This window comes from Talpa europaea (assembly GCF_964194135.1).
Source record: "Talpa europaea genome assembly, chromosome: 1".
NCBI lineage: Eukaryota > Metazoa > Chordata > Mammalia > Eulipotyphla > Talpidae > Talpa > Talpa europaea.
The window spans coordinates 1,819,812-1,847,193 of NC_140073.1; the positions used below are offsets into that span (position 1 = coordinate 1,819,812).

Consider the following 27,382-nt stretch of genomic DNA (forward strand, 5'->3'; position numbering starts at 1 on the left):
CAGCGCAGGGAAGAGTGCCTTTGTCGCTGTCCTGGGTAACGTTCCCTGGAGCCCAGAAGGGCGCGGCCCCTTCCTGTGGGTGCCCAGGGAGCATCCTGGCACACGTCAGGCGACCACCGCTGACCCCTAGGCTTTCAGGCCAAAGGCGTCCATCCCAGGCAGAAGTGTTTCCCACCCACCCTCCTACCCAAGGCTCCCTGCGCCTTTGTGCCAGCCCAGCTGCAGAGGCACCCCCAAATTCCCACAAGCCCCAGGTGAGGCCCAAGGAGGGGCAAGCCCTAGATCCCCCCAGCCCTGGCACAGGCTCCCGCCCGGCAGGAGCTCCCAGGTGCCAGGGCCTCCAGCCAGAGCCGGGACCCCGGGGCCGGTGGGCTGTCCAGGCAGGGCAGCGGGGGGAGGGAGCGAGCAGAGGCCGCTCTCAGGCCCCTGGGGCTCCCGGCTGAGGGCGCTGGTCTCAGCTCCTCACTCTTCTGGCAAACTTTGCTCTAATTAATGAAGCCAACACCCCCCCCACCCCCCTCCCCGCCACCTCCCCAAGGGCGAATTCTGTCCTCCGGGGATTCCTACCAGGCTGGATCTGGCCCCACGGGGCGGGGGTGGGGGGGTGGCGGGACCCCCACGTGTGATGCTGCTTGTCCCCGAGGCCCTGCCCGCGCTCGGGCGAGGCTGGGGACTGCCAGCCGGGGAAGCCCGGGGCGGGGGGCGCGGCGGGCTCAGCCCCGGGGGTTGCGCCGCGGGCAGGTGAAGGGGCGCCGAGCCGGCCAGCCGGCCTGGAGCGGAGGCGCGAGGGGCCTGGAGGTTCCCCCTACCCCCACATCCCCCCACCCCGCTGCCGGCGGCGCCGGGAGGGGAGCGCCCCGGGCCAGCTGCAGCCGGGCCGGGCCTCGGGGCTGCCGGCCGCGCGGGGCGCGCGGGGCGCGCGGGGCGCGCGGGGCGCGCGGGGCCGGCCCACGTGCGCGCGGCCCCTCGGCGCAGGTGGCGCCGCGCACTCACCGTGCCCTCGGACGGCAGGTAGCCCAGGTCCTCGATGGCGCAGATGTTGATGATGTGGACGCTGCGGTCCTCGGCCGGGAGCGTCGAGTACTTCTCGCTGACCCTCATCGCGGCCGCCTGTGCGCCGGGACCGCCGGGCGGCGCGCCCTCGCCATCCACGGCCCCGGCGGCCTCTGCAGGGAGACGGCGCGGTCGGTCGGTCGGCGCAGGGGGCCGGGCCTCCGCCGCCCGCCGGGACGTGGCCGCCGCCCGCGCCCGCCCCGCGCCCGCCCCGCGCCCGCCCCGCGCCCGGCCCGCCCGGCCCGCCCCGCGCCCCTCCCCGAGCAGGACCTGGGCGCGCGGCGCCGCTTATGGCAGGGGCGCGGCCGCGCGGTCAGACTTTCCGTAGAAATTCAAGCCCAGGAAGACAGGGCTCCGTTGCCGCGGCCCCTCCAAGCTTGACTTCCCCCGGGGAACGCGCCCCTTCGGGTTTTTTTTTCTTTGCGCGTGGCCAAGGCTGCGGGTCAGGGAGGAAGCCGCAGCAGCCCCAGCTCCAGTCTCCAAGCGGGCCCCTCGCCGGGGCTGCCACCCTGCAGGGGAGGCGCTTCTGGACGGGGGCAGGAATGCTCGCCCTGCCCCGGCCCCTCCACCCGCGGGCAGGCTCCTGCCTCTCTCAGCTCACACCTCCTCCGGGCAGCCTCCCCTGCTTTCCGCAGGCCCGCCCTCTCCAGCTGGCCCTTGCTCCTGGCAGCATCTCTCCCATCTAAGCGGCTCTCCAGAGCCCCCCATGTTGCCCACAGCCCCCATTTCAGAGCCCTGAGCAGCCTGACCGGGTACAGCATCTTTCACAAAGTTCATCTCTATTAACCCCCCAGGGGGGCCCTCGTTTCATAGAGGGGGCCTGGCTCTGAGAAGCCCGGGAGCCGGGGCAGGGTGGCCAGCTGCCAGGCCTGGCCTTGTGGGCAGCTCTACTGCCCCCCACCCGCAGGGGAGGGATGGCGGCTTTGGTCAGGCTCCTCCGGGGACCTGAGGGGCCCAGCACACAGACGGTGCTCCGGGACACGTTTTTAACCCTCCATCCCTGCAGGAGGAGGACGTAGGACTCCAGGGGCAGCCACACTCGGTTTCGCCCCCAGTGCCCGCAGAGCCACCCTGTCCGGTAGGAATAAAGTCTCCCTTGCCTCCTCGCTACGTCCTATTAGTTCCCCAGGGTGTGCACCAGATGCCACCAGCGGCAGGAGTTGCCCTGGACTGCCCCGCAAGCACTCGGGCCAGAGAACCTCCCTTCACCTGGCCTCTTTGTACAGGGGGTTCACACAGCTGGTGCTCCACAGCTGCTTGTGGAATGGCCACCGAGGAACATTCAGGACCGCAGAAGGGACTAGAAAGCTGCCTTCCAAGGTCATGACGTCATCAGCATGCCACGGTGCGCAGGGTGGATTCTGGAATCGAGGTGGGGTGGGGGCGCCAGGGCGTGGTCTAGCTTTTCAGCTATGACCTCAGGAGAGCCTCAGAGACGCGCAGGCCTGTGGCTCCTCTGCGAGCGTCCCGCGTGCGGGGGGGCGGGCGCCGTGGCAGCCTCTGCTGCTGCCACCGTCTCTTGTCATTGCTGTGACCTCCCTTCCCTGGCGGGAGCCCCCTCCCTGTTGAGGTGCAGGAAGTTTACTCCATCCTTGGGCCGGTCTTGCCAACGGGCACCGCGTGGCCCCAAAGGACCCTTTGTCTGCGCCTTGGACTGCACAGCAGACCTGGAGGCGAGCGAGCCGCGGGCCAAGCCCCGCCGGAAACAGCCCTGCACGGTCTCTGCCACGCCAGGGAGACCGTGCCCCTGAGAGCTCATGTTTTCAGGGCCGGGAGGGCGCGCGGGGGATTGCGTCACTCCCGGCCTGGCCAGCGCCACGGCCGTGCGGGCAGCGAAGGTCTCGCGGCGCGCGAACGGGTATCAAGCGGCGGCAGGTCCTACCGACCACAAGGTCTGGCTTGTGAAAAAGGAGGAAAAACAGAATCTCAGTTCCGCGGACAGGGGTGATCCCAAGCGTCTGGGAAGTGACCCTTGGCAACAGAGTGGGAGACGGCCCCGGGCGGGGGTGGGGGCTACAGGGTGGGGTCAGCCTCCTGGGTGTCCCCCTGCTTTCCCCCGCCACCCGCCTCCGGCAGAGCAGGCGCCCCTCAGGGCTCTGCTGCAGGAGACGTCTGCCCGATAGGCACCTTCCTGGGCTTAAGACATCTGGTCACATTCTCTGCCACGTCTCTGTGGGCTCCCTGCCTGCACCCCATCTGCCTGCACCCCCTCCCTGGCGAGGAAATGCAGAGGGGAGAGGTTCGGGTTAGGGGGGAGGAGGGCCAGCAAGGACCAGCTCCAATCCCAGACCACGGGGGTTTTGGAAACCAACAGAAATGAAAACAACCCCCACCACTGGGGAAGGGGAGCAGAAATCCACACCAGGGTACTCCCCACTAGCAGGACCGGGGTGTCCCTTTGTTCTGCGGTGGTTCCCTGAGCGACTGGCTCGCGCTGGCCCTCCGGTCGGGACTCTGTCTCTGCTCGGAGCCGCTAATTGCTTATAAATGAGCCCTCCAGCTAAGAGATGGCATTAATTTTGCATCGCCCCCTTTTTGACTCACTGATTCTCATCATTAAAACCCCAAAGGGGCAGATTTCGCCTGCAGGATTAATTCCCCGCTTTGAATTAGTAAAGACCAGTCTCATGAGTTAAACGGTGCGTTTTATTATGGACGTCCTGGGCCCGCTGCCTGCCGCTGGGCTGCCCTTCCGCGCCGGCGTGATGTTATCCACTTGCGTCTCCGCTGACATTTCCCTAATCGCCGGCAGCGCGTGCATGGCGTGACCCGGGCGCGGGCGCTGCTGGGAGAGCACCTTCCCGGGAACAGCTCAGAGGGCCTCTTCCAACGCTATTGTTTTTGCAACCTCGGTTGACCATCCGCGCCGCGCCCACGGGGAGGAATGCCTTGCAGCCGGCCTGGCCGGGTCTGAGAGGTCACCCGGTGGACGGACGGTGACGAAGCCCCGCAGGACAGGCCCTCCGACACCACTTCCCTGGACGTGGGGGTGAGGAAGCGCTAGCAGCGTCTCCTGTGAGACGGTGCCCTCGGGCGGGCTTCTCCAGCCGGGCACTGTTGACATGTGGGGCTGATCCTTCTTTCTGGGGGGCGGCGGAGTGCACTGGAGGGTCAACACCATCTCTGGCCTTGACCCTCTAGGCACCAGTATTGCCACCTTCCTCCCAGGGCGACAACCCCAAATGTCCCCTGGGGAGCAAAATTACCCCCTGTTGAGACCCTCTTCGTGGGGCTTAACAAAGACCCTTGCCTGCCCTCTGCTCCCCAGGAGGCCGATCTTATCAGCACTCGTCTCAGGTGACAGTGCCGGGCTGGAGAGAGGACCTGCTTGGCTTGGTCAAGCAGCCAACTCTGCCCTTTAATCTAGGCCTCCTGACCGTCCCCCGCCCCAAAGGGTGACTTCAACACACACACACACACACACACACACACACACACACAGATCTGAGGCAGGAGACCGGCTTGGCGCCCCCGCCTGCCCTGGGTTGGTGGAGGGGGTGGTCCTGGGCCTGGTCAGGAGCCCCTGGCTCTGCGCGTGATACGGGCTCTGCGCTCAGGGGTGCTGAGGCCACGTGTGGACGCAGGAGCAGCCGGAGCGGCGTGGAAGAAGTGAGCAGCACTTGACAGGAGTGTGGGGGGCACCAGTAGCCACCCTGCCTGCTGGCTGGGGCCCCTTCCGGTCTCGGGCGGGAGCCCGCGCGGGAAGGACGCAGCCGCCGAGCAGGTGGATGACATCATGTGCTAAAAGGGACTGGGCATCACCGTCCCCAGGGAGCGTGGGCCTGGGCACTGATGTCCGAGATTCGGTGGCCGGAGACGGGCCTGGTCATTTCCTTCCCTTGCGTGACGTCAGGTGGGAGCAGAGGCCCGCGAGCTGCCGCTGGAGGGGGGCCCGGCCGTGCTCTGGAACCAGCCGGAGCGTGAAGTCCTGTCCACTGGAGGTTTCAGAGGCTTCATGTCCCTCCCCCCGCCCCCCCCCAAGGCTGCCTCCGGGAGTTCCTGAGAACCCCAGGCACGCCGGGGCAGGTTGGAGGGCGGCAGCCTGGCCACCTCCTTCCGGAAGCCTCTGGGTTCCGCTCGGCGGGCATTACTCAGCCCCGCTCCGCGGGACGCGCCAGCTCCTTTCTGCTGGGTCATCCTCAGGCTGGGCGCTCCTGTCCGCCCGTCTCTGGCACTGCCGACGTCCCGGTTATGTTTATTTATTCAACAACAGCGGTGCCTGGCCTTGACGAGCCGGCTCCTCGGAGCTCCGGGTCCATTACCGCGGCTGCCAGTGGCCTCCGGGTGCCCCGCCCGCCTTCCTGGGGTGTGCGGGGAGAAGTCCAGGCTGGGTCTCAAATTGCCACCCGCCCCAGCGAGCCCCGGGGAAGTGCAGAGTTGGTCTCCGTGACGCAGCTTTGGCATCAGGAGCCCTGCCCACCCGGGTCAGCCGGGTCCCCCCTGCTTCCAGCTGTGGTTAGCATGAGCCGGCCAGCCGGCAACCCCCAGCAGAGAGTGGAGACTGCACGACACCCCCTTTTCAGGGAGATCCTGGTCCCCGCTTTTGCTCTGGGGGCTTGAGAGAATAGAAGGGCTTCCGGCTCCTTGCTCTAGGTCCTAGGGGTTCCCTCTCAGGGGTTCCCAGGGAACCAGAGGACCCCACGCTGCTGAGAGGCCCCGAGGAGCCCAGCCAGGTGGGGCTGGAGGGAGTGTGGCCCTGAGCTACTGGCTGGGTCGGACTCGGGGTCCCCCCACTGGGTGTGTGAACACAACACATCTGTTCCCACCCCACCCCGATGCCCTGTGAGGGCATCGCACCTGCCTTATCACTCCCCTGGGGTCGGTGGCCACAGGATGCCCCACGGGGAGGCTGACCCCGACATCCAGGAGGCAAAAGCCCGGGTCTCCCTGTGAGGGAATCGCGCTGGACTCAGGCCGCGTCTTACAGCCGGGCTCGGAGGACCAGGTTGAGCTCCTGGGACAGACGCAGGACTCAGGGTCTTGCGGGAAGGGGCGCCAGGGCTGGCACAGGGGACCCCAGAGGGGCAGCTCCCTGGGAGCCCCGCTTTCTCGGGCAGTGACCCAGCACTGAGCTTCGGTTTTGTGCCAGGGCCTCAGCGGGGCCCCGGGTCTCCGTCCTGCCCCCGAGGGCCGAGGGCCTCTTCTGGGGACACTGTCCTGTGTCCCCGCCCGGCACCCCGCCTGGGGCAACATCCCCTTATTGTAGGGATGACCAGGGGCCCGCCAACAGCCCCGGGTGTCCGGGCCAGCTGGGGTCAGAGTCTGGAGCCCCCAGGGCTGGCCCACCTGGCTGCCTGACACGGCTTCTCTTGCAGGGAGGCGTGAGCTTCCGGGGCCACGGGCACAGCCCTGCCCCGGGGCCACCGCCCTGGGCACTCCAGCAGCCGCGACACTCGAGCGGGTCAGGCAGGCGGTTCCCCGTGAAAGGTAGTTATTTCACTCCCCACAGAGCCTTGCAGCTTGTGCCTGTTTGACTCAGTCCGTCTCATGCAGGAGCCGCCACGTCGCGCGGGGTCAGGCCTGGGGCAGACTGTCGTTTGAGAGACGTCTGAGGGAGGCCTCGCCTCGTTTTCTGTGATTTCTAAAATGTCTACAGCGAACCGGCGTGAGCTAATTGTGAGGAGAGGGGCGCTGTCCTCGCAGGCCTGACACCGCCCCGCAGGCCACTCACCCATTTGTTGTTCAGGGGAAAACGGCCCATGTGGGGCTTTCCGAGCGCGAGCGTCAGCGGAGGGAGCCGTCCGCACCCAAGGGCCGTCTGGATTCCTCAAATATTTTGGCGGAGTGGACTCGAGCTACAAACCATGTCTGATTACGAGGCTGGTCATACACCTTCAGGAGGACGTGACAGAAGCTGGGCAGCACCTGGACCCGCGGGCGCCCAGGGGCACCTGCCGGTGTCCGCCCTGTCCCAGGCCGAGTGGGGGTGGGCGGCCGCCCAAGCCTCCTTCCCAGGGTCCTGGACACCGGCAGGTGGACACCCAGGAGGAGGCGTCTCAGGCCGTGGCCCCCTGCGCCTGGTTGGGGGTCGGTCACGCACTCGCTCACCACTCACTGCCTCAGGCCCGGCAACCCCTCCCCTCTGGGTGCCCCCCCCAGCCCGCGGCCCCCTCACAACATCAGGCCCACTCCCTCTCGCCCCAGGGACTCCTCCCCTCTGGGTCCCCCCCCCAGCAACCCACCGTCTGGCCTCTCCTCTCCTCTCCTCTCCTCTCGCTCTCCCCCTGCGCTCGCTGGCTCACCGCCCCCTCCCTCGCACGAGCCCACGGCGAGCCCACGGCCATTCACCGCCACGGCCTCCACGCCGGCCTGGCGCTCACACCCTTCCCGCCTCTCCCCTCCTGAGCCATTTGCTGCCTGCCCGGGAGGCTGCAGATGCCACGCCTGGAAGCGACACCAGCCGGGACCCGCAGGGACCTGGGCGAGCCTCCAATTCCTTCCTAAAGCACCAGCGAAGGTGCCCAGCACGGGGGTGGCCCTGCGCTCGCCAGGGCCCCGGGGAGAAGCGAAGGACTGGATGGGGTGGGGCTGCCGCTGTATGCACAGCCCTGGCCTGGGGTTGGCGGGGTGGGGAGGGGTGCGGCAAGGTCACATCCTCAGGGCCAGGAGGGCCTGCCTGGCCTACACCCTGGAGCAGGCCCTCGCTGGTGCCCCCGGGGCTCCCGTGTGCCTCCTGTTCTGCCCAGACGGCCTCCCGCCCTCTCAGGCCCCTCTGCCTCCCGACGCTGGTTGCGGCCAGGAGAGCAGGGCCTCAGTCTCTCCCGCGGAACTCAGCACCCAGCACCTGGAACGGCCCCAGAATATTTGTCAGAAGAAGGGGTGAGCGAACTCCGCGTCTGTGCCAGGCCCTCGGGGCATCTGACTCCAGAGCCCCCAAGGGGTGGCTGTTGGACAGGCGGCTGCCAGGAGGACACATTGTTGTCTTAACGCTTTCAAGCTCATGAAGCCACTGGGGAAAGTGCTGGAGGCCACTGTCCAGCGGCCACAGAACCCACTGACCAGCCTGTCAGGCTGGCCTGACCTGAGGGCCCCGGCCTGGGAGGGCAGTCGGCACACGGACAGAGGTCCTACTGCGTGCAGCCCCGGGGCTGACCCTGAGGGCTGCCCAGGGAATTCAGAAGAGCAGGGGGCAGCGAGCGCCTGAAGAAGGGAGGTCCGGTCACTGAGCTCTCCGGAGGGAGTGGCTTTTCCTGGGCCCTGAACGGTCACCAGGAACCAGGAAGACGAGGAGGAGGGGACGCAGCTCCAAACGGGGGAAGGGCTGGGGGAGGCTGGCTGCTGCTGGGGGGCCTGGAGGAGGCGCTTGTGGGGAGATGGGAGCTGAGGGGGGCTGGCTGGGGAGGGGGAGGGGCTCCTGGCTCACCCATCAAACCGTCCCAGAGCATCTCAGCATCAAAACGAGTCCAGCAGGGGACAGCAGGAGACCCCCAGGACCCCCAGGAAGGCTGAGCCTGAACGGCTGGGGGGCAGCTCTAGTCAGCACCGCTGCACCCCATAGCCGGCCAGGGTGGGCCTCTGCCCAAGGGGACACTCACAGCCCTTCAGGGGCCTGGGGATGAGATAGACACGGGGGTCCATTTTCATGTAATAAATGGATTTTTTAAATTTATGAATTTTGAATAACTGGGTTTTAGGAAGGCGAGTTGGCACTTTCTTTTCACAAGCCAGGGTGTCCCCGGCAAATCCTCACCCCCGGGCAGCGCCCTGAGCCCAAGTAAAGGTCTTTCCACTTTTCCTTGCTTCCGGGCCCTCCGCATGCTGGGCAGGAAGGGCCGGGAGTTTCCTCCCTGAGCTGTCCCTGAGATGTTGGGGCCTCTTCCCGCCTGGCCACGCAGGGGGGCTTCTGTGGTCCTCGGACCCTCGGGGAGAAGTGCCGTGTCACCGCGCGTGCAAGTGTCTCTTCACGGGGGCAGGAGTCACTGTCGCAGCTCAGAGGAGGCCCAGGCAGCTGCCGCACCCGCACCCCGGACGCCGGCGAGGGCGGCACAGCAGGGGCTCTGTCCGCCGTGGACGGGCTGCCCTGGGCTCAGAAAGCCTGGCCCCTTACTGGGATGGAACTTTCTGGAGATTCATGAGGCTGGCACAGGCCTCTTTCCTCTGTCTCTGCGCCCACAGGGTGACCCCAGACACATGATGTAGGCTCTGAAGCCTTTGAGCCACTTCTGCTCTGGCCCCAAAACACAGGGGGGCAGCGATGTGCCCAGGCCCCAGCAAGGGGCCAGCTGAGACAGCTGTGGCGTGTCCAGCCGGCTCATCCTCAAAAAGACAGGCACGGGGCTGCACAGAAAGCACACATGGCCATCTGGCCAGTGACCCCCAAACCTGGCCTCCCTGCCGTTCACTGCTTCATTCACTGGACATTCATTAATTCAGCCCCTGGACACCCCCGAGCACCAGACCCGAGACGTGGAGTGGACACTGCAGATGAGTCCCTGCTCCCCTGGGCTTATGTCCCAGCGGGGGGCAGACCAGGAGCAAAGCCTGAAGAAAAAGCAAACTATTGGACTAATTCATACTGAGGTGTAAATGACTTTCTTCTCCCAAACCCTTTTCCCCAGTGACCCGCACACGCAGCATCGGCTCCCACAGCAAAGGGAAAGGGACGTCGGGAGGAGTTTAGGGGAAGACACAAGAAAAACCTTATTTCCTGCTGGTCTGGCCTGGCTGACTTGGCCCTTCCATGCCCACTGCCTGGACCTTGGAGGCCAGCACAGCCAGGGAGGGGTCAGCATCTGTCCAATCCCTGAGGGCAAATTTAAAGTCTTCTGAAAAGTCTCTCCAGAGCAGACTGGGACGAAAAACAAAAGGCCACCTGGAGGCTGAGAAACCGCTCAGATAAACATCAGCCTCTGAAAAGTCCTCAGCTGAGGGGAGAGGCCAGAGAGCCAGCCCTGGCGGGAGGGGGTGAAGGGCCAGGTGGCCGCTGAGAGTCCCAGAGCTGGGCTTCAGCCAGGCCCAGATCTGCCCTCTGGCTGGGCCCCAGCCCACTGGCCTGCGGGGGAGCCCTCCCAAGAGGCTGCAGACCCAGCCTGATGGGCAGAGGCCCTGCCCCCGCCGCGGCCAGGGAGCCTCAGGCTGACCCACCTGGCGGGGCGCAGTGACCCGGGAGTGAGTGTGTGGGGGAGGTGGCCGGGGGCCTGGTGGCTGAGTGAGGCCGGCTGCTGTCCACGCCCTGCTCGCGGTCCACTTCCGCGGGGCCAAGGCAGGCTTGGGAAGGGGTGAAAACAGAGAGTCGGGAGAACAGGGTAAAGAGCGCCGGGTCACAGAAACAGAGAAGCCCCAGTCCCTGAGAAAGGAGGGGCAGCCCCAGGCCCGGTAGCCCCCAGTGTCAGCTCCTGCCACTGGTGGGTGTCTGACCCAGAGGCAGCAACAGTGACCGACCACAGCGCCGAGAAGCGCTGGCCGGCTGGGCTGCCCCGGCCTCGCCCCGTGTGTGAGCACCAGCTGGGCTGCCAGCTGGGGGCGGGGCCTCCGCACCAGAGTCTACTGGGATGCTGGGCAGAGATGCAACTGCCAGCCCGCTTCCCGGCCTCGCCCCTGCCCGTCTCTCCTTCCCCTCCCTGCCTCCCCGCACCTTACCATCCCGCCCTCCTGCCCTCCTCCTCAGGATTAGGCTAGTTTTGTGACTTGCAGCCCAAGCACCATGGGTTTCCAGGCTAAGGGACTGAGATTTTCCCAGAATGCACTGTGTCCTCTGCAGGGAAGGAGGCATTGGTGCTAACGGTCCAGGGAGTGTGCGGACACGGTGCTTAGTTACTCGTTCATTCATTCACTTCCCGGGCGGTTATCCCTGCCAGTGCCTTTCAGTTTCTGTCTCGTGAGATTGGTACCTAGAAGGTCCACTCCCAGCGCCATCGCTGCCTGGGACCAGGCTGGTGCCCCCAGCTACACCTGCAGCATGAATAGATGAAGCTCCGGTTCTGGGACCGGCGTGGGCTTTGCACCTGCTGTTGGGTCATCCTCGAGAAAACCTCCACGCAGAACCTCGGGCCCCACTGAAGACGAGGAGCTCACGGCACAGGGCGCGGGAGGAGCTTGGCCAAGGCCACCCACTGTAAACAGACCAGGCAGGGGAGCGAGAAGCCTGAGGCCAGGTGTGAGGACCAAGCTTCTGCCCTGCAGGTGGGGGGGGGGGGTCGGTGTGGGTGCGTCACGGAGCCAGCCCCACCCGCCTTGACGCCAGGCCCGGCCTCGCTCTGCGGCGCTGGCTTCGGACACTCGGAGCTGGCGTGGCCAATTCCCAACACAAACCACCAGAAGCGGCTGGGAAAAGCCTGGTTCAGGAAGAAACGCCTCCTCCCCCAGGAAGCGTGTGCCCAGGTGTTCACAGGGCACCAGCAGCCAGAGCCCTTGACGGTCAGGAAGAACCTGTTCCGCTGGTAGACGCGGGCCCCAGAGTCCCGTCTGTCCACTTTCTGGGGCGGAGGGGCCCGCAGAGATATAATTTCCCAAGGAGCAGAAACCGGAGGCCGATTTGGCGTCTCCAGCGAGCGCTGCACAGCACCTAGCGGCCCGAGAGGTAACTGCGCCGCCACTGCCGCCTCTGCGGAGGGGAAGGGGGCAGGGGAGGGGTGGGGAGGCCCCGAAGGCGAAGGCGAAGGCGGCAGGAGAGGGAGGGAGGCAGGGCAGGGGGGCAGAGCGGGACAGCAGGAGGGGGGAGGGGGCATCACCCAGGATGACATGTGGCCCCCGGTCCACCGTCCCTGACCGTTACCCTCCTGACCTGTCCCCTCGCGTCTGACGAGTCCACTGCCCGCCCGGGACAGGCCAGCGAGGCGGGACTGGCTTCCAGGACCAACTTTGAAGCAAGAAGAGAAGAAGAGAATATAAACTGATCTTTCAAAAGCCATCCCGCGTGAGCCTTAAACTTTAGCCAACCTTAAAGGCAGCTCAAACATCTAATAAATTGATACAGTTTATAGAAACGAGATAGATTATTAAATAGGAAAATGTTTAGTAGGCCTTGAAATTTCAGATCCACCAGTTCGTCCATTGGGTAAATGTTTATCTTAAAGTTCAGGGGTAAAGTTAAACAGTTGAAATAAAATGGAATTAAGCCTTAATATTTTGTTTTAGTTGGCGTGCAGATGGGAGACAAAAATAATATCTCATAAAACGGAAAGTTTCTATTTTCACCAAAATATTTGGAAACCTGCAGTGGATGGAACTTTTGGCCTGCGCGGGTATCTGCTTATTATTTAAAACATTTGTTCTGCAGAGACACAATTTGTTTCAAAAAGTGTCCTGCCAGCCAGAAAGGCCCAGAACGCCCAGAAACGCCGACCGACCGCAAGCCGAGAGGCTCTGGGGAAACGCCTCCTGCCTTCCTCTCCTGAGGCTCCCCAGGTAAGGGGGCGTCCCCCACCTGCCCGCCTCCTTCCTGCTCCAGAGCACACAGGCGCCTCCCTCCCGAGTCTTTGCCGGGTCTTTTCTGTGACCCTGATTTTATAAGTGATCATGGAAACGCCTCAGCGAGGGCCTGGGGGCGGCACCACGAGGCCCTTAATTCAGAAACATTTGCCTTTGTCTTGGTTTTCGGGGGAGAAGAAAGTCCGAGGAGAGCCAAAGTGTAAACAGACGTTCTTGAGGCGTCTCTGGCCCCTCCCTGCCTCTCCCCACCCTACCCGACCCGCCGGAAGGGTCTGACCCGCGTTCATCCCTTCAAGCCCGGCGGGGGCTGCTCCCCCCATTGTTCAAAGACTCCCGCACCCTTGACGTGCTTGAGCCCTCGGCTGTTATTCCTGTTTTTCCAGATGGCTTTTTGCTTCTTCTTAGGCGTTCTTACCCCACGGACAGACCAGACGCCGGGTGGGGCAGGACAGGGCCACGGGACCCCCGTCTCCTGGGGCCTCAGGGGCGCCCTGTCCTGGTGGGCGGCGTCCACGCTTCAGGCTCCTGACTGCACCCAAGACCCCCCTTTTCCTTCCAGGACCCCACCCAGGACCCTCCATGACATCACGACTCTTTCAGGTGCTCTGGTGACCTCATGGCTGGCCACTGGGCGCCCCGGCTTTCTGACGCCCTGAGTGCTGCTGTGTCCGGACTCTGTCAGGGGTGCCAGGCTCGCCGGGGTCCTCTCTCACCGGGGGACCTGGATTCCACTTTTCTTTTCTTTTAAATATTTATTTTGATTTATTTATTCACGCACACAAGAGCTGGGGCCCAGGCCAGAGTGCGGGGGTGAGAGGACTCCCCAGAGACAGAGCGGGGAGCAGGGCAGGCGGATCCACTGAAACACACTGCTGAGGGGAGCAGCGGGGAGACAGGAGAGGTCTGCTGTGCCCTGGGGGCAGCTCCCTGGCCAGGGATGGGACCCCTGCTGCAGCGGCTGCGGACAGCCTAACAGTGCTGAGACTAACCCCTGTGCCCCCAGGGAGGCCCCCCGACTTCCACTTTCTTCAGGGTCCCGGTGGGCTCAGTCACCTGTGTTCCTCGCATTGCTGGGACAAGAAGCTCCACCGTGTTTTATCTTTTCCAAATATCTGGGTGCTCCTGCAGTACCCTCGCCCTGCCCCCGCTTCTCTTGCCCTGGTCATTGCCTTCCCTTGAGTGACGTCAGGCGGGAGCAGAGGCCGGTGAGCTGCCGCTGGAGGGGGGCCCGGCTGCGCTCTGGAACCAGACGGAGCGCGAAGTCCTGTCCACTGGAGGTTTCAGAGGCTTCATGTCCCTCCCCCCACACCCCCCCCCAAGGCTGCCTCCGGGAGTTCCTGAGAACCCCAGGCACGCCGGGGCAGGTTGGAGGGCGGTAGCCTGGCCACCTCCTCCCGGAAGCCTCCGGGTTCCGCTCGGCGGGCATTACTCAGCCCCAGGAAGCTCTCTGGACACACAGGTCCCGAGTCGCCTCTGCAGGTGGGGTCTTGGGCACGTCGGGTGACAGCCAGCAACTGCGCCGTGCCGCCTGCTGAGACTGAGCACGAGAAGGGAAGCCAGGCTGCCCACAGGGGCACCGCACGTGCCCTCCAACCATGTCTAAGAACGGAGATGACTGGGCCGAGCAGAACGGGCGGGCAGGGGCGCCCTCTGCACCGGCGAATGTGACCACCCTCTGCAGGCAGCCCCGTGCCTCTCTCCTGCAGGGGGCTCGCGCTCTGCCCGGCGTGGCCCGTGTGAGCCTGCAGCGTGGCTGGGCGCACTCAGAGAGCCGCGGCGACGGGGCTGGATTCCCCATCCTTGCGCTGACCTGGTTTCTGAGCACAGATTCCAGAGCAAGAAGAGACTGGGTGCTGGGGTGTCTTTTCTCCTCCACAGGCCACTTCCCAAAGGAACAAGGTGCCACCCATGCACCCTGTCCCGCCGGACCCCCACAGCTCCGGCACCGCGCACCCCGAGCGGTACTTGCATGGCCGAGTGGAGACTGCCGGCTCGCCTCGCTGCGGAGGAGCCCTGCTCTTCTGACTTGCTCTCTGGACCCGAACACGGCTTGTTAACACCCAGCCAGGTCCAGAGACTGCGCTGAGGGCACATTTGGGATGAGCCGCCACTCGCTGAGAAGAAAGGGTCAGTTCCGAGTACTGGCTTTTGGTTTGTCTTCTCTTTTGGAAATTTTTACTACCAAAAGGTTTCAGACTCAGTACCTTATCCTGCTGATGTTGCTTGTATGGCTCTCCACGTTGTTTCTTTCCCAAAGCACCGGAAAGCACGTTGGAGAGAAATACTCCCGTGTGCTCGCCCTAAGAACAAACGCATTCTCTTCCACAGCCGCGGTGCAACAACCAATCAGGAATTCTACACCGATGCAGCACGATGACCCGGCCCCTGGCCTACTGTCAGATGTCCTCGCTGTCCTAAGAGCGTGTTTAATGGCTCCAGGAGGGAAGCTAAGAGCGAGCCCTGCATTTAGCTGTCACATCTTTTTAGTCTCCTTGGACCTGCAACAGCAACTGTTTTTCTTTATCATCTTGACCTGAACCGTTAAGTACACAGACCACCTACTGTGTTTTTCTTTTGTAAACAATAAGGAACTGGTGAGGAGATACCTTACACCTCAGTAAGTGTCCTTGGTTCCTCAGCAAACATCTGCCATGATAGTAGCTTTCACTTTTGCCACTTCTGCATTTACATCTGGTATTCAATTGCAAGAAAGATGTGCCCCCATTCTGTGCGCCCCCCCCCCCAAGTCACAGTCTGTTACTATCATTCATTTTGATCCAGACTTGACCAGTAAGAGTCCCTTCAAGCTGACTCTTCTGTCCCTTTTGTAGGCAGAAAACAGTGGCCCTTCTTTTTTGATTCAAGTGGTTCGTCTCTGCCTTTTAAATGAAGCGTGTAGGCCATTTACGTGTAGTGTAATTACTGCTCAAGTGAAGTACAACTCTACCAACATGTGTGCGCTGAATGTTCCCTTTGAATTAACTGTGTTGTTTTATAATTCCATTTTATCTCCACTATCAGATTAGCAGTTAGATCATTTTATTTTTCCTAGTGGCTGCTCTTAGATCTACAATTTACATTTTAAGCTTCTCATCATAGTCTTTTAAATAATATTTTACCACTTCACATATAGTTTAGGAACCTTTTAAGCAACATCTTTTCATTTCTCATGCTCATCCTTTGTGCTACTTCTATTATAGACTTTAATCCTATATATTATAGCCCCAATAAATACATTGTTACTATTTTTGCTGTTAACAGTTGACTATCTTTCAAATGTCTTCACACCAACCTGCATATTTGCTATTATTCGTATGTCATGGCGTTCTGCATCCTCGAGTGGAGACCCAAGCATCATTTCTTCTCACTTCCTTTTGCCCAAAGGACTTTCTTTGTCATTTCTTATGATATAGGTCTGCTAGTAGTGATGCTCTCAGCTTTTGTTTTGCTAAAAAAAACAGTTTTTATATCACCAGAATTTGGAAGGTATTTTTACTAAGTGTAAACTATGGGTTTCTTTTTTTCTTTTTTTTAATTAAAGATTTATTTTTTTATTTATTTACACAAGCACTGGGCGCAGTCAGAAGCGCAGGAGGGTGAGAGAATTCACCAGAGCCAGAGTGGGGAGCAGAGCAGGTAGAGTGATGAAGCACACTGCTGAGGGGAGCAGAGGGCGGCAGGAGAGGTCTGCGCGCCACGCGGGACCCTCCTCCTGTGGCCAGGGAGCGGCCGGGGATCGAACCGGCGCTGCAGAAGCTGTGGGCAGCTTCGCAACCCAGCGGTCAACCGCTGCGCCACAGGGGAGGCCCATCTATGGGTTTCTTTTAATACTTAAAGATGCTCTGCTGTCTTCTCTGTGTGGGGAGAAGTCTGCTAACTCTTTGTGTTTTTTTGACCGCTGTGTCCTTTTTTCCTAGCTGTTTTTAAGATTTTCACTTGTTTTCAGCAGTTTGACTTATGACGTGCCTTTGTGTGTTTTCTTTGTACCTTTTCTGCTTGGGTTTTGTTAAGCTTCATCGTTTCATTGATGACAGACAACTCCTAGTTGCTATTTCTTCAAACACTTTTTCTGTCCCTTCTGCCTCTCTGCTTCCTGGACTTCAGTCACATGTATGTTGGACCACTTGACATTGCCCAAGTCACTGATGTTCTGTGCATCTTTTCCTAGTCCGTCTCCCCACCACCATCTCTGATTTTGAAGTTTCTCTTGCTATATCGTTAGCGTCAAAGATCTTTTTTTCTTGTGCTCTTATTTGTTGTTAATCGTATTCTGTGTATTTTTCATCTCTAGAAGTTTCCTTGGTATCTTCTTTACAACTTTCATTCTTTTCCTCATCAGCTCCCAATTCCCTCTATTTTCTTGAATATATGGAGTATATTTTAAAAATCACCACTTTAACCCTTAATCCCATCATTTATATGGTTTCTGGTCTACATTTATGGACTGATTTTTCTCCTAGGTAAAGTCACATTTCCCCTTTTCTTTGCTTGCTTGGTATGGTTTGACTGGATGCTGGACATTGTGATTTGGTTGTGTGTTCCTCTAATTAGCATCAGACCCTGGCACGCGGTGGAGGTGCTTAGAGTCAGCAGAACCTTCCAAGGTTAGCTCCTGTGCTTCCATAGGTACATCCTGGGCAGCCTTGAGTGCAGGTGAGACCTTTAGAGGCCCCTGCACTGCTGTGCCCTGTGTATTACAGGGTCCCCACTTGAGTGGGTGGGAACGTGCCCTACCCAGCTGTGAGTCCCCAGACATGTCTGATCTATTGCTTTTGGTGGTTCTTTCCCCAGCCTGGGGTAATTTGCTCTCAAGTCTAGGCAGGTCAGTTCTTGGCTAAACAGGGGCACTCTCTGAAGATCTCTGAATCTCTGTCTTTCTCCCCTTCACTCCCTCCCCACATCTTTTACCTGCCTGGGCATCCTTCAACTTTGATCTTTATATCCTCACTTCAGAGACTGCTGGCTGTTGGGCTCCCTCCAGGCACTGCAGACTGAAAACTGCCTCTAGGAAGACTGGTGATTATCCTGAGTTCACCTTGTTTGCTTTCCTTTTCTCAGGGATCACAGGCCTGAGCTGCCTGTGGTGCAACATGCGAACGTGACTGCTTCATGTTGTGTCTGGCTTTCTAGCTGTTTAACGCAGGGTGGGGGCCCGTGAGTCCAACCTGTTGACCTGTTGCTCCGTCTTGGCCCAAACTGTCAGTCCCCTGCTGCGTCCGTTTGATGTGCTGCCATCACCTTTGAGCGTGTCCTTCCTTCTGCTGGCACCCGGAGGCCCCAGTCTCATTGTGGGCTTTCCCTGGCCCCGCCCTGGAGGCAGCCATTCCCCTGGGAAGCTAGGCTCCTTTTAGTGGGGATGATATTTGGAAGTCAAGATCTGGGTGCCTGGGTGTGCTTATTGCTGCCAGTGTGTGGGCAAAAGTTAAATATAGAAACTAAATACCTATGCAGGGAAGCAACGGGAGCCTGGGGGAAGTTTCCTGTTCCTTTTTCTCGAAGCGAAAACATTAGAAGGTGAAAAATCCTGGTACTTTTACCACCGGTAGAGAAAGAAGGACAGAAACTCTTCTCTCCACAAGTTTCTCTGTGAATCGCCTGTTCTAGGTGCAGAGAACATGGCAGCTCTCAAAACAAAAGAATCCCTGCCCGTTGGCCATGGCATGGCGTTGGCAATGGCAGTGTGCAATAATCGCTGTCACCGTGTTGCTGTCCCGTTCTGCCAGAGAGTCACCTTCTTTTCAGACAGCACGCGTGGCCGTTCAGGAAACCCAAAGAAACTGCCTGTTACGGGGCTGCATGTACATCTCATGCCTTGGCATGTGTTTCCCCGAGAGACTAAATATCTGGGTGGGCATGAATTAGAATCTCGAACCTCAGCACAACATTGGTAAGTGTTGTTGGAAACCATGCCACAAACCCTGACCTGAAATATGGAGGGAGAGAAATGCGGCGATGAGGAGCAAGCTCTGCTTCGTGCCTAGGAGCCGAGGCTCGCGCAGCGCCACATCACCACTTGCCTGCAACTCCCTACCTGCGCCTGCAAAGCAGCGCCCAAAATCCACAGTTCTTGCAGACAAAATGACATGCGGTGTGAATGCGGTGTGTTCCCTGTGGCCCGAGGGGCACCTGGGGTCAGCATCTCCTCCCTCCTAATGCCACACAGGTTGGGAGTGGGGCCAGAGCCTCACAGCTTCATGGGGTCTCAGGATCAGGAGGGAACTAGAAATCCCCCTGCCCCGTACCTTACCTCCAGCCCATCTGCTCCCGAGGTGGGACGGCACGGTTAAGGGCGGCAGGAGAGGGGCAGAGGAGCCTTACGAGTCACTCAGCTCTGCCCTGAGCATACTCACGGGGAGCCAGCAGGATGCCCGGCAATGCCCAGAGCAGGGCCCCTTTGGGAGAGAGGCCACGTTCGGCAAGCCCTGCAAGGTCAGTGCTGGCACGGGACGGGGGCCTCGGCCACTTCATTCTCCACCCCGGGAGGAAGGGCACCAGCCTCAGTCACCTGTGGGCAGGTATGGGGGCTGAATGGTGGCTGCCCGGAGATCAGGCCTCCTCCTACCCTGGACCTGTGAGGGTGGCCTTGTTTGGGCTAAGCGTCTGAGGACATGACCCGTCAAGGATGTCTAGCTGAGGTCTGGATTATTCTAGTGGGTGCTGAGTCCCAGGGGTCTATCCTTAAGGGGACTCGGGGGTCCTGGGACAGAGGAGCCCTGGGCGCACGGAGGCAGAGAAGGGGCGGAGCAGCCACAAGTGAACCCGGGGCTCCCAGAAGCCAGACGACGCACAGAGGGTCCTACCCAAGGCCCTGCCCATGCCTTGACTTTGAACTTCTGGGGCCAGAACACTGTAAAAACCTCCTTCCGTAGTGTTGAGCCCCCAGTTTGAAGTCCTCGCGTCCGACAGTCTCTGGAGGCACACCCCAGGGTGAGCAGAGGCAAAGCCCAGGAGAAGGGTCACCCCGCCCTCTTCCCCAGTCTCTGCCACAGGGTGTCCATCAGCCGGCGAGGAAACTTCCAGGGGTGGGCGCGGCCTCCCGTCACTCCGTGCCTGTCCAGGCGGGGGCCCTGCAGGAACACGGCCCTGGCTGCTGGCGAGTGGGGCCGAGTGCCGGCGCGGTCTCTGCACGGTGCGGGCAGGAACAGCAGGGGCAGAAAGGGGCTCAGCCAGGGGTCTGGCCCCGGGGCCCTGCCCTGCGAGTACAGACGCGAGCACGAGGCCCACAGTGTGCACGTGAGGCCAGTGGGCGCGGACGGGAAGTGCGGCCACAGATCCTGCTTCCTGGCCCGCCCTGGTCTGGGATGTGGCGAGAACAATACATTCGTTGGTTCAGCAAATATTGACGGAGCAGCCCGCATGGCAGCGGCCCGGCCACCACCCACCACTCGGGCGTCCACCCCCTCGGTGCAGAGCCCTGCGGCGGCCGCCCTGCGCGTCCCCTTGCAGCCAGGTAGGGGTGCCTTGAGGTACCCCCTTCAGACGAGTCACCTCCGTCTGGGTCTGTCCCTAAAAACTGTGCCTCGGCGCTCCTTTCCTGCAGTGGAGACCGCCGGGCGTGTGGCTGTGAAGGCAAAACAGATGCCAAGGAGGTGGAGAAAATCGATGTGTAATTGTTCCCTTTTTCTTTCACGGTGAATAATTTATGTTGGTTTTGGACGCATTGATCGCGAGAAGGAAAGGCCGGCGCTCCCGCCCGCTGCCCGAGTGACCTCGCGGTCTCTGCACATCTGCCTCCCGCAGGCCTGGAGGCTGAGGCGGCACCTCTGAGGCACGCCGGGGCCCTGGCTGGGGAGGGCGTCTGTGCCCGGGGCGCCGAGGGTCCAGGGCCCTCCCGGATGGCCGGCGCCGCTTTCTGCCTCAAGTTTGGCTTGAGCCGGGCGTCTGCTTTATTTCCCACACCAGGTCTGGGCCAGCTCCTTCTGTGCGGGCCAGATGGTGATATTTTGGGCGTCCTGGGTCAGAGGGACAGGGCCACTGTGCCGTCGATGGGCTGCATGCACAATGGAAATGAGGGCCCTTTGCTAAAAGCAGGCAGATTTCCAAGACGGCGCCAGCAGAGTGCGAGAGGGCGCCGAGCACAGGCCCGCTGCCGCAGGACAGGGCAGGGCCCCACGCCCTGACTCTCCCACCGCCTTTCCCCGTCACTGACGCGGTGACGCAACTGTGCCAGCTTTGCAGTGAAAAAGCCGCCGGTAATGAGTGCGCGTGCCTGTGTTCCAATAAAACGACAAAAATGGAGGCGGGGCCGATCGGTCCCTTGGGTGAGAGTCTGCCAACCCTGCTCAATACAGCTGCAAGCTCCTTAGAGGCCGGTGTCCTTTGCGGCTGCACTCATCCTCCCACCTAGCATCCATCCCCCAGCAGCCCACCTGTCACTCATCCCCCAGCAGCCCACCTGTCACCCATCCCCCAGGAGTCCACCTGTCACCCATCCCCCAGCAGCCCACCTGTCACCCATCCCCCAGCAGCCCACCTGTCCCCCATCCCCCTGCAGCCCACCTGTCACTCATCCCCCAGCAGTCACCTGTCACCCATCCCCCAGCAGCCCACCTGTCACCCATCCCCCAGCAGTCACCTGTCACCCATCCCCCTGCAGCCCACCTGTCACCCATCCCCCAGCAGCCCACCTGTCCCCCATCCCCCTGCAGCCCACCTGTCACTCATCCCCCAGCAGTCACCTGTCACCCATCCCCCAGCAGCCCACCTGTCACCCATCCCCCAGTAGTCACCTGTCACCCATCCCCCAGCAGCCCACCTGTCACCCATCCCCCTGCAGCCCACCTGTCACCCATCCCCCAGCAGTCACCTGTCACCCATCCCCCAGCAGCCCACCTGTCACCCATCCCCCAGCAGCCCACCTGTCACCCATCCCCCTGCAGCCCACCTGTCACCCATCCCCCTGCAGCCCACCTGTCACCCATCCCCCAGCAGTCCAGCCATACAGGCACATGCCCAAGAACCCATCCATCTCTCCACCATCAACCCTTTCGCCATCCATCCCCCAGCATCGTCCAGTCACTCACACACCGTCGTCATCTGTCCTCCATCCCGTCACCTGTCCCGTCAGCTGCCCGTCAGCCGCCCCCCACCCCGCCCTCCCCTGTCCTCCATCCCGCGCCCATCCTCCGCCCAGTCATCTGTGCAGTCACCCACCCATTATCCACCCACCGACCATCCAGCCGGCACTGCCCACCGCGTGCCACTCCCTGCACACGGCCGTGGCAGGGGCCTCAGTGACCAGGCATAGCCCATGTAGGAGACACATGCGCCTCCTGGAGCCACGCGGCGGCTGCGGCCCCGAGGAAGGGCTTGTCCTCGCAGGCGGGTCCTCAGGCGGGCGCACACACTCACTGAGTGACTCAGCGTGCTGGTCCAGACTCTTGGTCTGGGAGCCCATGTGGGAACCCCGGCGAAAAGCTGGGTCCCAGCCGGTCTCACCTGTGGTTTCAGGCGGTGACTTGGTGTCTCCGATTTCTTGTCGGTGACGCGGGGACGAGCGGGCCCCTGTCCGGGATGGGGGAATGGGGCTGGGGGAACCCGACTCTGGGCACACAGCCACCCCTGTGGCTCCGCGAGAACCGAGAGTGTGGAGAGGTACGGGGGTGCTGCGAAGGGCAAGCTCTTCTGTCGCACACGGAGGAGGGTCTGGAAGAGAAGAGCCACTGGGTCCTGCCTGGGACACGCACGCTGTGACGTCTCAGCTTCTGCCCTCCCTCCTCCGTCCCTCCCTGCTGTCCTGCCTCCTCCCTCCGCTCTCTCCCCTACTGTGCGCGCCCAGCGCCTATGCAATGAACACGTAAACAAAGCCGCCGCCCTCTCTCCCTCCCAAGGGCACTGCGGGCCAAGCAGAGTGCGGGGCTCCGGGCTGCTGCTCTTCCAGGTGGCGGCGTCCACGGCGCCCTGGCCCAAACTCGAGCCCGCCGAGGCCGCCGGGACTGGGTCCTGGTCCCGCCCGAGGCCGCAAACCTGCACAGCAACCCAGGCAGAGGCGGGCGCGGAGGGAGAGCGGGTCCGGCCACCCGGACGCCAGCCTCACCCACGCGCGTGCAGAGCACACACGCCCACACACACCCGCACACGCCCGCACACGCTCGCATGCGCACCTGCCCTGGCTGCAGCCGGGAGGCGCAGGGCAGAGCGGGCGGCTGGAGGGCCGGGCCCGGCAGGCGCCTGTGAGCCCTCACAGCCTCCGAGCTCAGCCTGCAGAGACACTTATTTTGACAGCCGGCAGCTTTTCAAACACCCCAGTCTCCCTCCGTGGCAAGCAGGGTTGTTGTTTATCCAGACAAATTTCTGCCGAGGGAAACTCGCAGGCCTTACCATCTAATGCAATAACCTCCTTTTTAAGAAAACAAAACCACTTCCCACCTTAAAAAACACACAAGCCAGCCAGGGGCGCATCTGACTTCATCGTTTCCACACAGCGGGTCAGAACCAGGGACTCACACAGCACAATCACCGAAGTGACATTGCGCAGTTTCCCGGGGCGCTCGAGGCGGCGCTGTAAGAGGAGCAGGGCGTGGGGCCTGGCCCAAGCGCCCCCTCGGGGGACAGCCCACCCCATCCACGGTCCCCGAAGTGTCCCCCCACCCTGGGGCCACGTCAGACCCGCTCAGGGGTATCCTGAGCGTTTCCAGGACAGAAACGGCAACCGGCGTCCATTCGACCGGACCCCGCGGGCCTGTGCGCAGGGCACTGTCGCGTGTGCCGCGGACACGGAGCCCCTGGCGGGTCCTGAGCCGCGGGAGGAGGACCACGCTCCCTCGGCCTGGGTCCTGCCGGGACGGCGGGTGCTGGGGAGGGAGCCAAGGCAAGCGAGCACACGGAGCGCCCCAGGGGTGCAACGCAGCACTGGACGCCTCACTGGGGAGGGGACATCTGAGCAGAGACCCGAACGAGGGGAACACGAGACTTGGGGACAACCTGGGGGAGTGTCCAAGCAGGGGCAACGGCCAGCGCAAAGGCCCGGAGACGGGGACACCTGGTGTGTGGGGGCCGGTGCGGCCGGTGCGGGGGCTAAGGAGCAGGCTCTGGGGATGAGGTGAGCGCCGCGGGCAGGACAGGCCAGGCGGGGCCTTGCAGGCCGCGGGCAGCGGGCAGCCTCTGCAGGGGTGAGGGCCAGAGGAGGGGGAGCGGCGGCTCAGAAGGGCCCGTGGCTCGAAGGCGCTGGGAAGAGGCTCTGGCCTGCTGTCTGCCCGCCACCATCTCTCCTTCTCTCTCCTGCACACGGGTCCCGGCTGGGTGGCCAGGGCCGCCTTGCCAGCAGCAGGCACGAGCAGGGTGAGAGCGGGCCTGTCTGCCCAGCGGAAGCAGGGGTGGCCACCACCCTCACCACATCACCATCCCCTGCGCTGACGCTGGGAGGGAAAGTTCCGCCCGAACTTATTAACAGAGACTCCATTATTTTAAGGCACCTGGCGATGGTTTAAATATTTGGCATTTCTTAAAATAAACGGCGACCTCCCCAGCTGGGTTGCCCTGCAGTCTGGGCAGAGACCGTGGCTCTGAAGCCAGGACAGAGCAAAAGCCAAGCGCCCCGGCCGAGGCTGGCCACCGGGGCCACCTGGGGACAACGGCCCGTCCAGAGGGGCCTGAGGCCGCCCAAGCCTCGGAAGACAGGGCTCCCCACCCTCCTTGCATCTGGGGAGCCTGGTTCCCCCAGAAGCCCCCCAACTGGTCCGCTCCTGAGGGCAGGGGGTAGGGCAGCCAGGGACCCAGTGCTGAAAGGCGATGGGCCGGGCCCACGGGACATCGCCCCCAACTGCCGTGTGCGGGTTTCCCGGGCCGCCGCGCCAGGTCTCCAGAGAGGCAGCGGACGGCGCGCCCCACAGTGGTCAGCAGCTCGGGAGCCACAAGTCCCTGCTGCGCTTGCACCCACGGGCTGCGCTCCCGCGAGCTCGGGCAGGGCTCCCTGCCGGCCCCTCCACTCGCCTCCCCGCTGGCCAATGCGGCCCTCCCTGCCCTGACCGGGCCAGGACACCGCCCCGGCTGCCCCTCGGGCAGGCGCTGACCACACACCTCGCGCCCGCGGGCCTGGATCCCCGCTTGCCACGGAGGAGGCCCGGGTCGCGGTGCTGGGGACGCCTGTCTCTGGGAGGCCGATATTTTTCCCACCACACCTGCTGGGTGACACCCCCCAAAGGTGGGGTGGGGTTGGGGGTGTCTCGGGCCGCCAGCCCCGCTCATTGGCTGCTGGCTCGGGAGGGAGGATGTGCCGGAGCCGCCGGCCCTTGAGAGGCCGAGGAGAGGCTCCCCGGCTGAGTCCATCCCGGCCCCTGGGCCGCTGCCCGCGGGTCTTCTCGGGAGACCCTGCGCGGTGTCTCCAGGCACATCAGGGACAGGGAGCGGAGGGGTGCGGGAGACATTTTCTGAGGAAAAGTGCCGTTTTCTGGGTGGGGGCTGAGGCGCGGCACACCCCTTCGTGGGTCCTCGACTCACTTTTTCTGACATTTCGGTTGGGGGGGGGTTAGGTTCTCATGTGGCGGCAGCTTGATGTGAAAATACTCTGATCCCGCCTCTCGGCTCACCGCCGACTTCCCATGTCCGTGCGGTGGGAAGTGGGGGGCTCCTGGCGGCGGGACACAGGGGGACAACCGCAGGGGGTGCAGGGGGGCAGCGTGCAGGGTGGGGTGCAGGGGGCGCGAGGACCTCGAGCAGGGCGGGGGCTCAGGGCTAAGGGGCGGGTTCACGGGGCTCCCACGCCCCGTCTCCGGAGCCCTCCCGGGCAAGAGCCCCGCTCTTGAGGTCACCGGTCCGCGTTAACAGATCTCACCGCGGGGCTTCTCGGCCGTGCACATGGGAAAGCGGGGCGCGCCGAGGAAGCGCAGGCATCAGAAATGACGAGGCTGCTTCCCCGGGCGCGGGTCCCGGAGAGAACGTGACTCAGCCGCGGGTTTATTTTAACATACACTTGACTTTCCATTCCGGCTCTGTTTAATCTCTCCTCGTAGAGCGACAAAAATACTCCCTCTTCTAAAAACTGAAATTCATACGTGGCTTACAAAAGCAAAGGGGGTGGGGTACCGTCGGGGTCAGACAGCTCCCGGGGGCCCTGGGCTTCCTTGCGTTCGGCGGGGCTGACCCGGGTGCCCGCGCGGAGCGAGCGGGCGCTGGCCGGGCCCTCGGCCGTCAGTAGGCAGCTCTCGGCCTGCTAGAAAGCCCAGAACTTTCTAGCTTTTGTCCGTTACTATTTTAATTTTCTGGATAATTCAACACCACGGCGAGGGGCGCCCGGGGCCCGGGCAGGCCCGGGGCTGGACGTGCTGGCCTGGGCAGCGGGTGGGCTAGGCGGGCCCTCTGGCGTCTGTGCGACAGAACTAGGAATCCCCTCGGGCGGTGCCCGCGCGGCGTGTCTGCCAAGGAGCCCCCCGCGGCCTTGTCCCCACCAGCCCCGCGGGCCGAGGGGGCGAGACCCTGCCCCTGCCAGGCGTCTGCGCGTCTTTGCCCGTCAGGTTGTTCAGGGCGGGGGTCTCCGCCCGGGCCCCACGCGTGGGCTCCCGCCTGGGGCCCTCGGCTGGACGCCGTCCTCTCGGTGAGAAGGGGGAGCCTTCCCTGGGAGAGAGTGTCTGCAGGAGGGGTGCAGGGGGCCTCGTGAGGGCCGGGTGGGAGGCAGGATGGGCTGGAGTTTGGACGCGTGTTTCGAAAGCCAGGGGCCGGCCGGCGCCTCCTGAGCCCCAGAGCGGGCGGCGTGGAGCGGGGGCTGGTGTGGGGGTGAGGTTGGGGGAGACGCATCAGGGACCAGGATGGCCCCTGGCAGGAGGCCTAAGTGGGGTGTTTTGATGACGGAGACCCGCAAATGCACCCTGAAGCATCAGCTTCACACATTACTCCCCACTCCCCGCCTGGAGACACAGCCCAATCTGGGGGGTCTTCCCTGCCCCCCCCTTCATCCCCGCCCCCTGAAGCCAGAGCGGCCAGGCCTGGAGCTGGGGGCAGAGAGAGGGCGCCACCCTCCCCACCCCAACCCCAAGGGGAGCCTCTCTCCGGCCGGGACAGGTTAATCACTCTCCCGAGACCACGTATTTGTGACTGACGGTGGCTGGAAAGCTTTCACTGTGCCCGTGGCCAGCTCGTCACGGGCCTGGCAGGGAGGGCCCGGGGCGGGGGACGGCACACGGCAGCGGGGTCAGCCGGCGCCTGGCTCCTGCACACATGGGCCTGAGTCACGGGGCTGCGGAGGCAGCGCGGCGCTCCCCCTGCCGTGGCGGCCTCTGTGATTCCTCGGGGAGGACCTCGGCTCTCTTGCAGGGGCGAGGGGGAGAGATCGCAAAGCCCACAGGCTCATGGTTTCGGGGGACATGCCTGGACTTGGTCCGGGCACCCCCCCTCAGCACCTGAGACCAGCCTGGGTCCTCCTGGCGCTCCCGGTCAGACAGGTGTTCAGTGGTGGCCCCACGTGCCAGAGTCCGTCTGGGCACAGGGGTGAGCAACACGGATCAGAGTCCTGGGGTGGCGGCTTGCACCCCCGGGGCAGAACGACCCGGGAAAGGTAAAAGGGAAAGAAGCGCCCCATGAGGTGGGGCTGGGCGGGCCAGGCCGTGGCTTGGGACGGAGGCCGGACCTGCCGGAGTGTCCGCAGGATGAGGTGGCTGCGAGTGTGGGCAGCTGTGCTCGTCTCCCTTGCCCAGCCTGACTGGGCGCGGCCCGCCTGTGGCCACCTCTCTGCCCCGCCCGGCCCTGCCCCATCGCCCTCGGGGTGCTGGGCTGTGGCGAGAGGGGCCCGCCCTCCCCCGGACGCCCAGGATGGAGAGCGAGCAGACCTGCGGCACCTCTGCCCTCCGCGCCGCTCCTGTCCTGGGCACCCTGCGCCCGCCTCCTCCTGCCGCCACCCATGACTGCAGCGGGGGGCCGGCCGCAGCACCCCGTCTTCTCTGACCCCAGCAGCAGACAAGCGGCCCCGTGTGCACGCGGCCTCCCCTCCCGGGCTCTGCTCAGCCTCCTTGGTGTTTGCATAATTTCC

The 27,382-nt window shown here is 63.0% G+C and overlaps 1 protein-coding gene across 3 annotated transcripts in view; it reads right to left on the reverse strand.

Moving 5' to 3' along the window:
* ANO1 (anoctamin 1) overlaps positions 1–27,382 on the reverse strand; it is a gene marked incomplete at its 5' end in the record, with an annotated part of 98,662 nt that overhangs the window by 53,402 nt on the left and 17,878 nt on the right. For 2 of the 3 annotated variants that reach the window (XM_084245913.1, XM_084245912.1), the window contains one exon: positions 994–1,101. In XM_084245913.1, coding sequence (XP_084102039.1) covers positions 994–1,101 — 108 coding nt within the window. Of the gene's footprint in view, positions 1–993; positions 1,167–27,382 lie in introns of those variants that run through there. The other variant, XM_084245911.1, reaches the window with a different exon arrangement.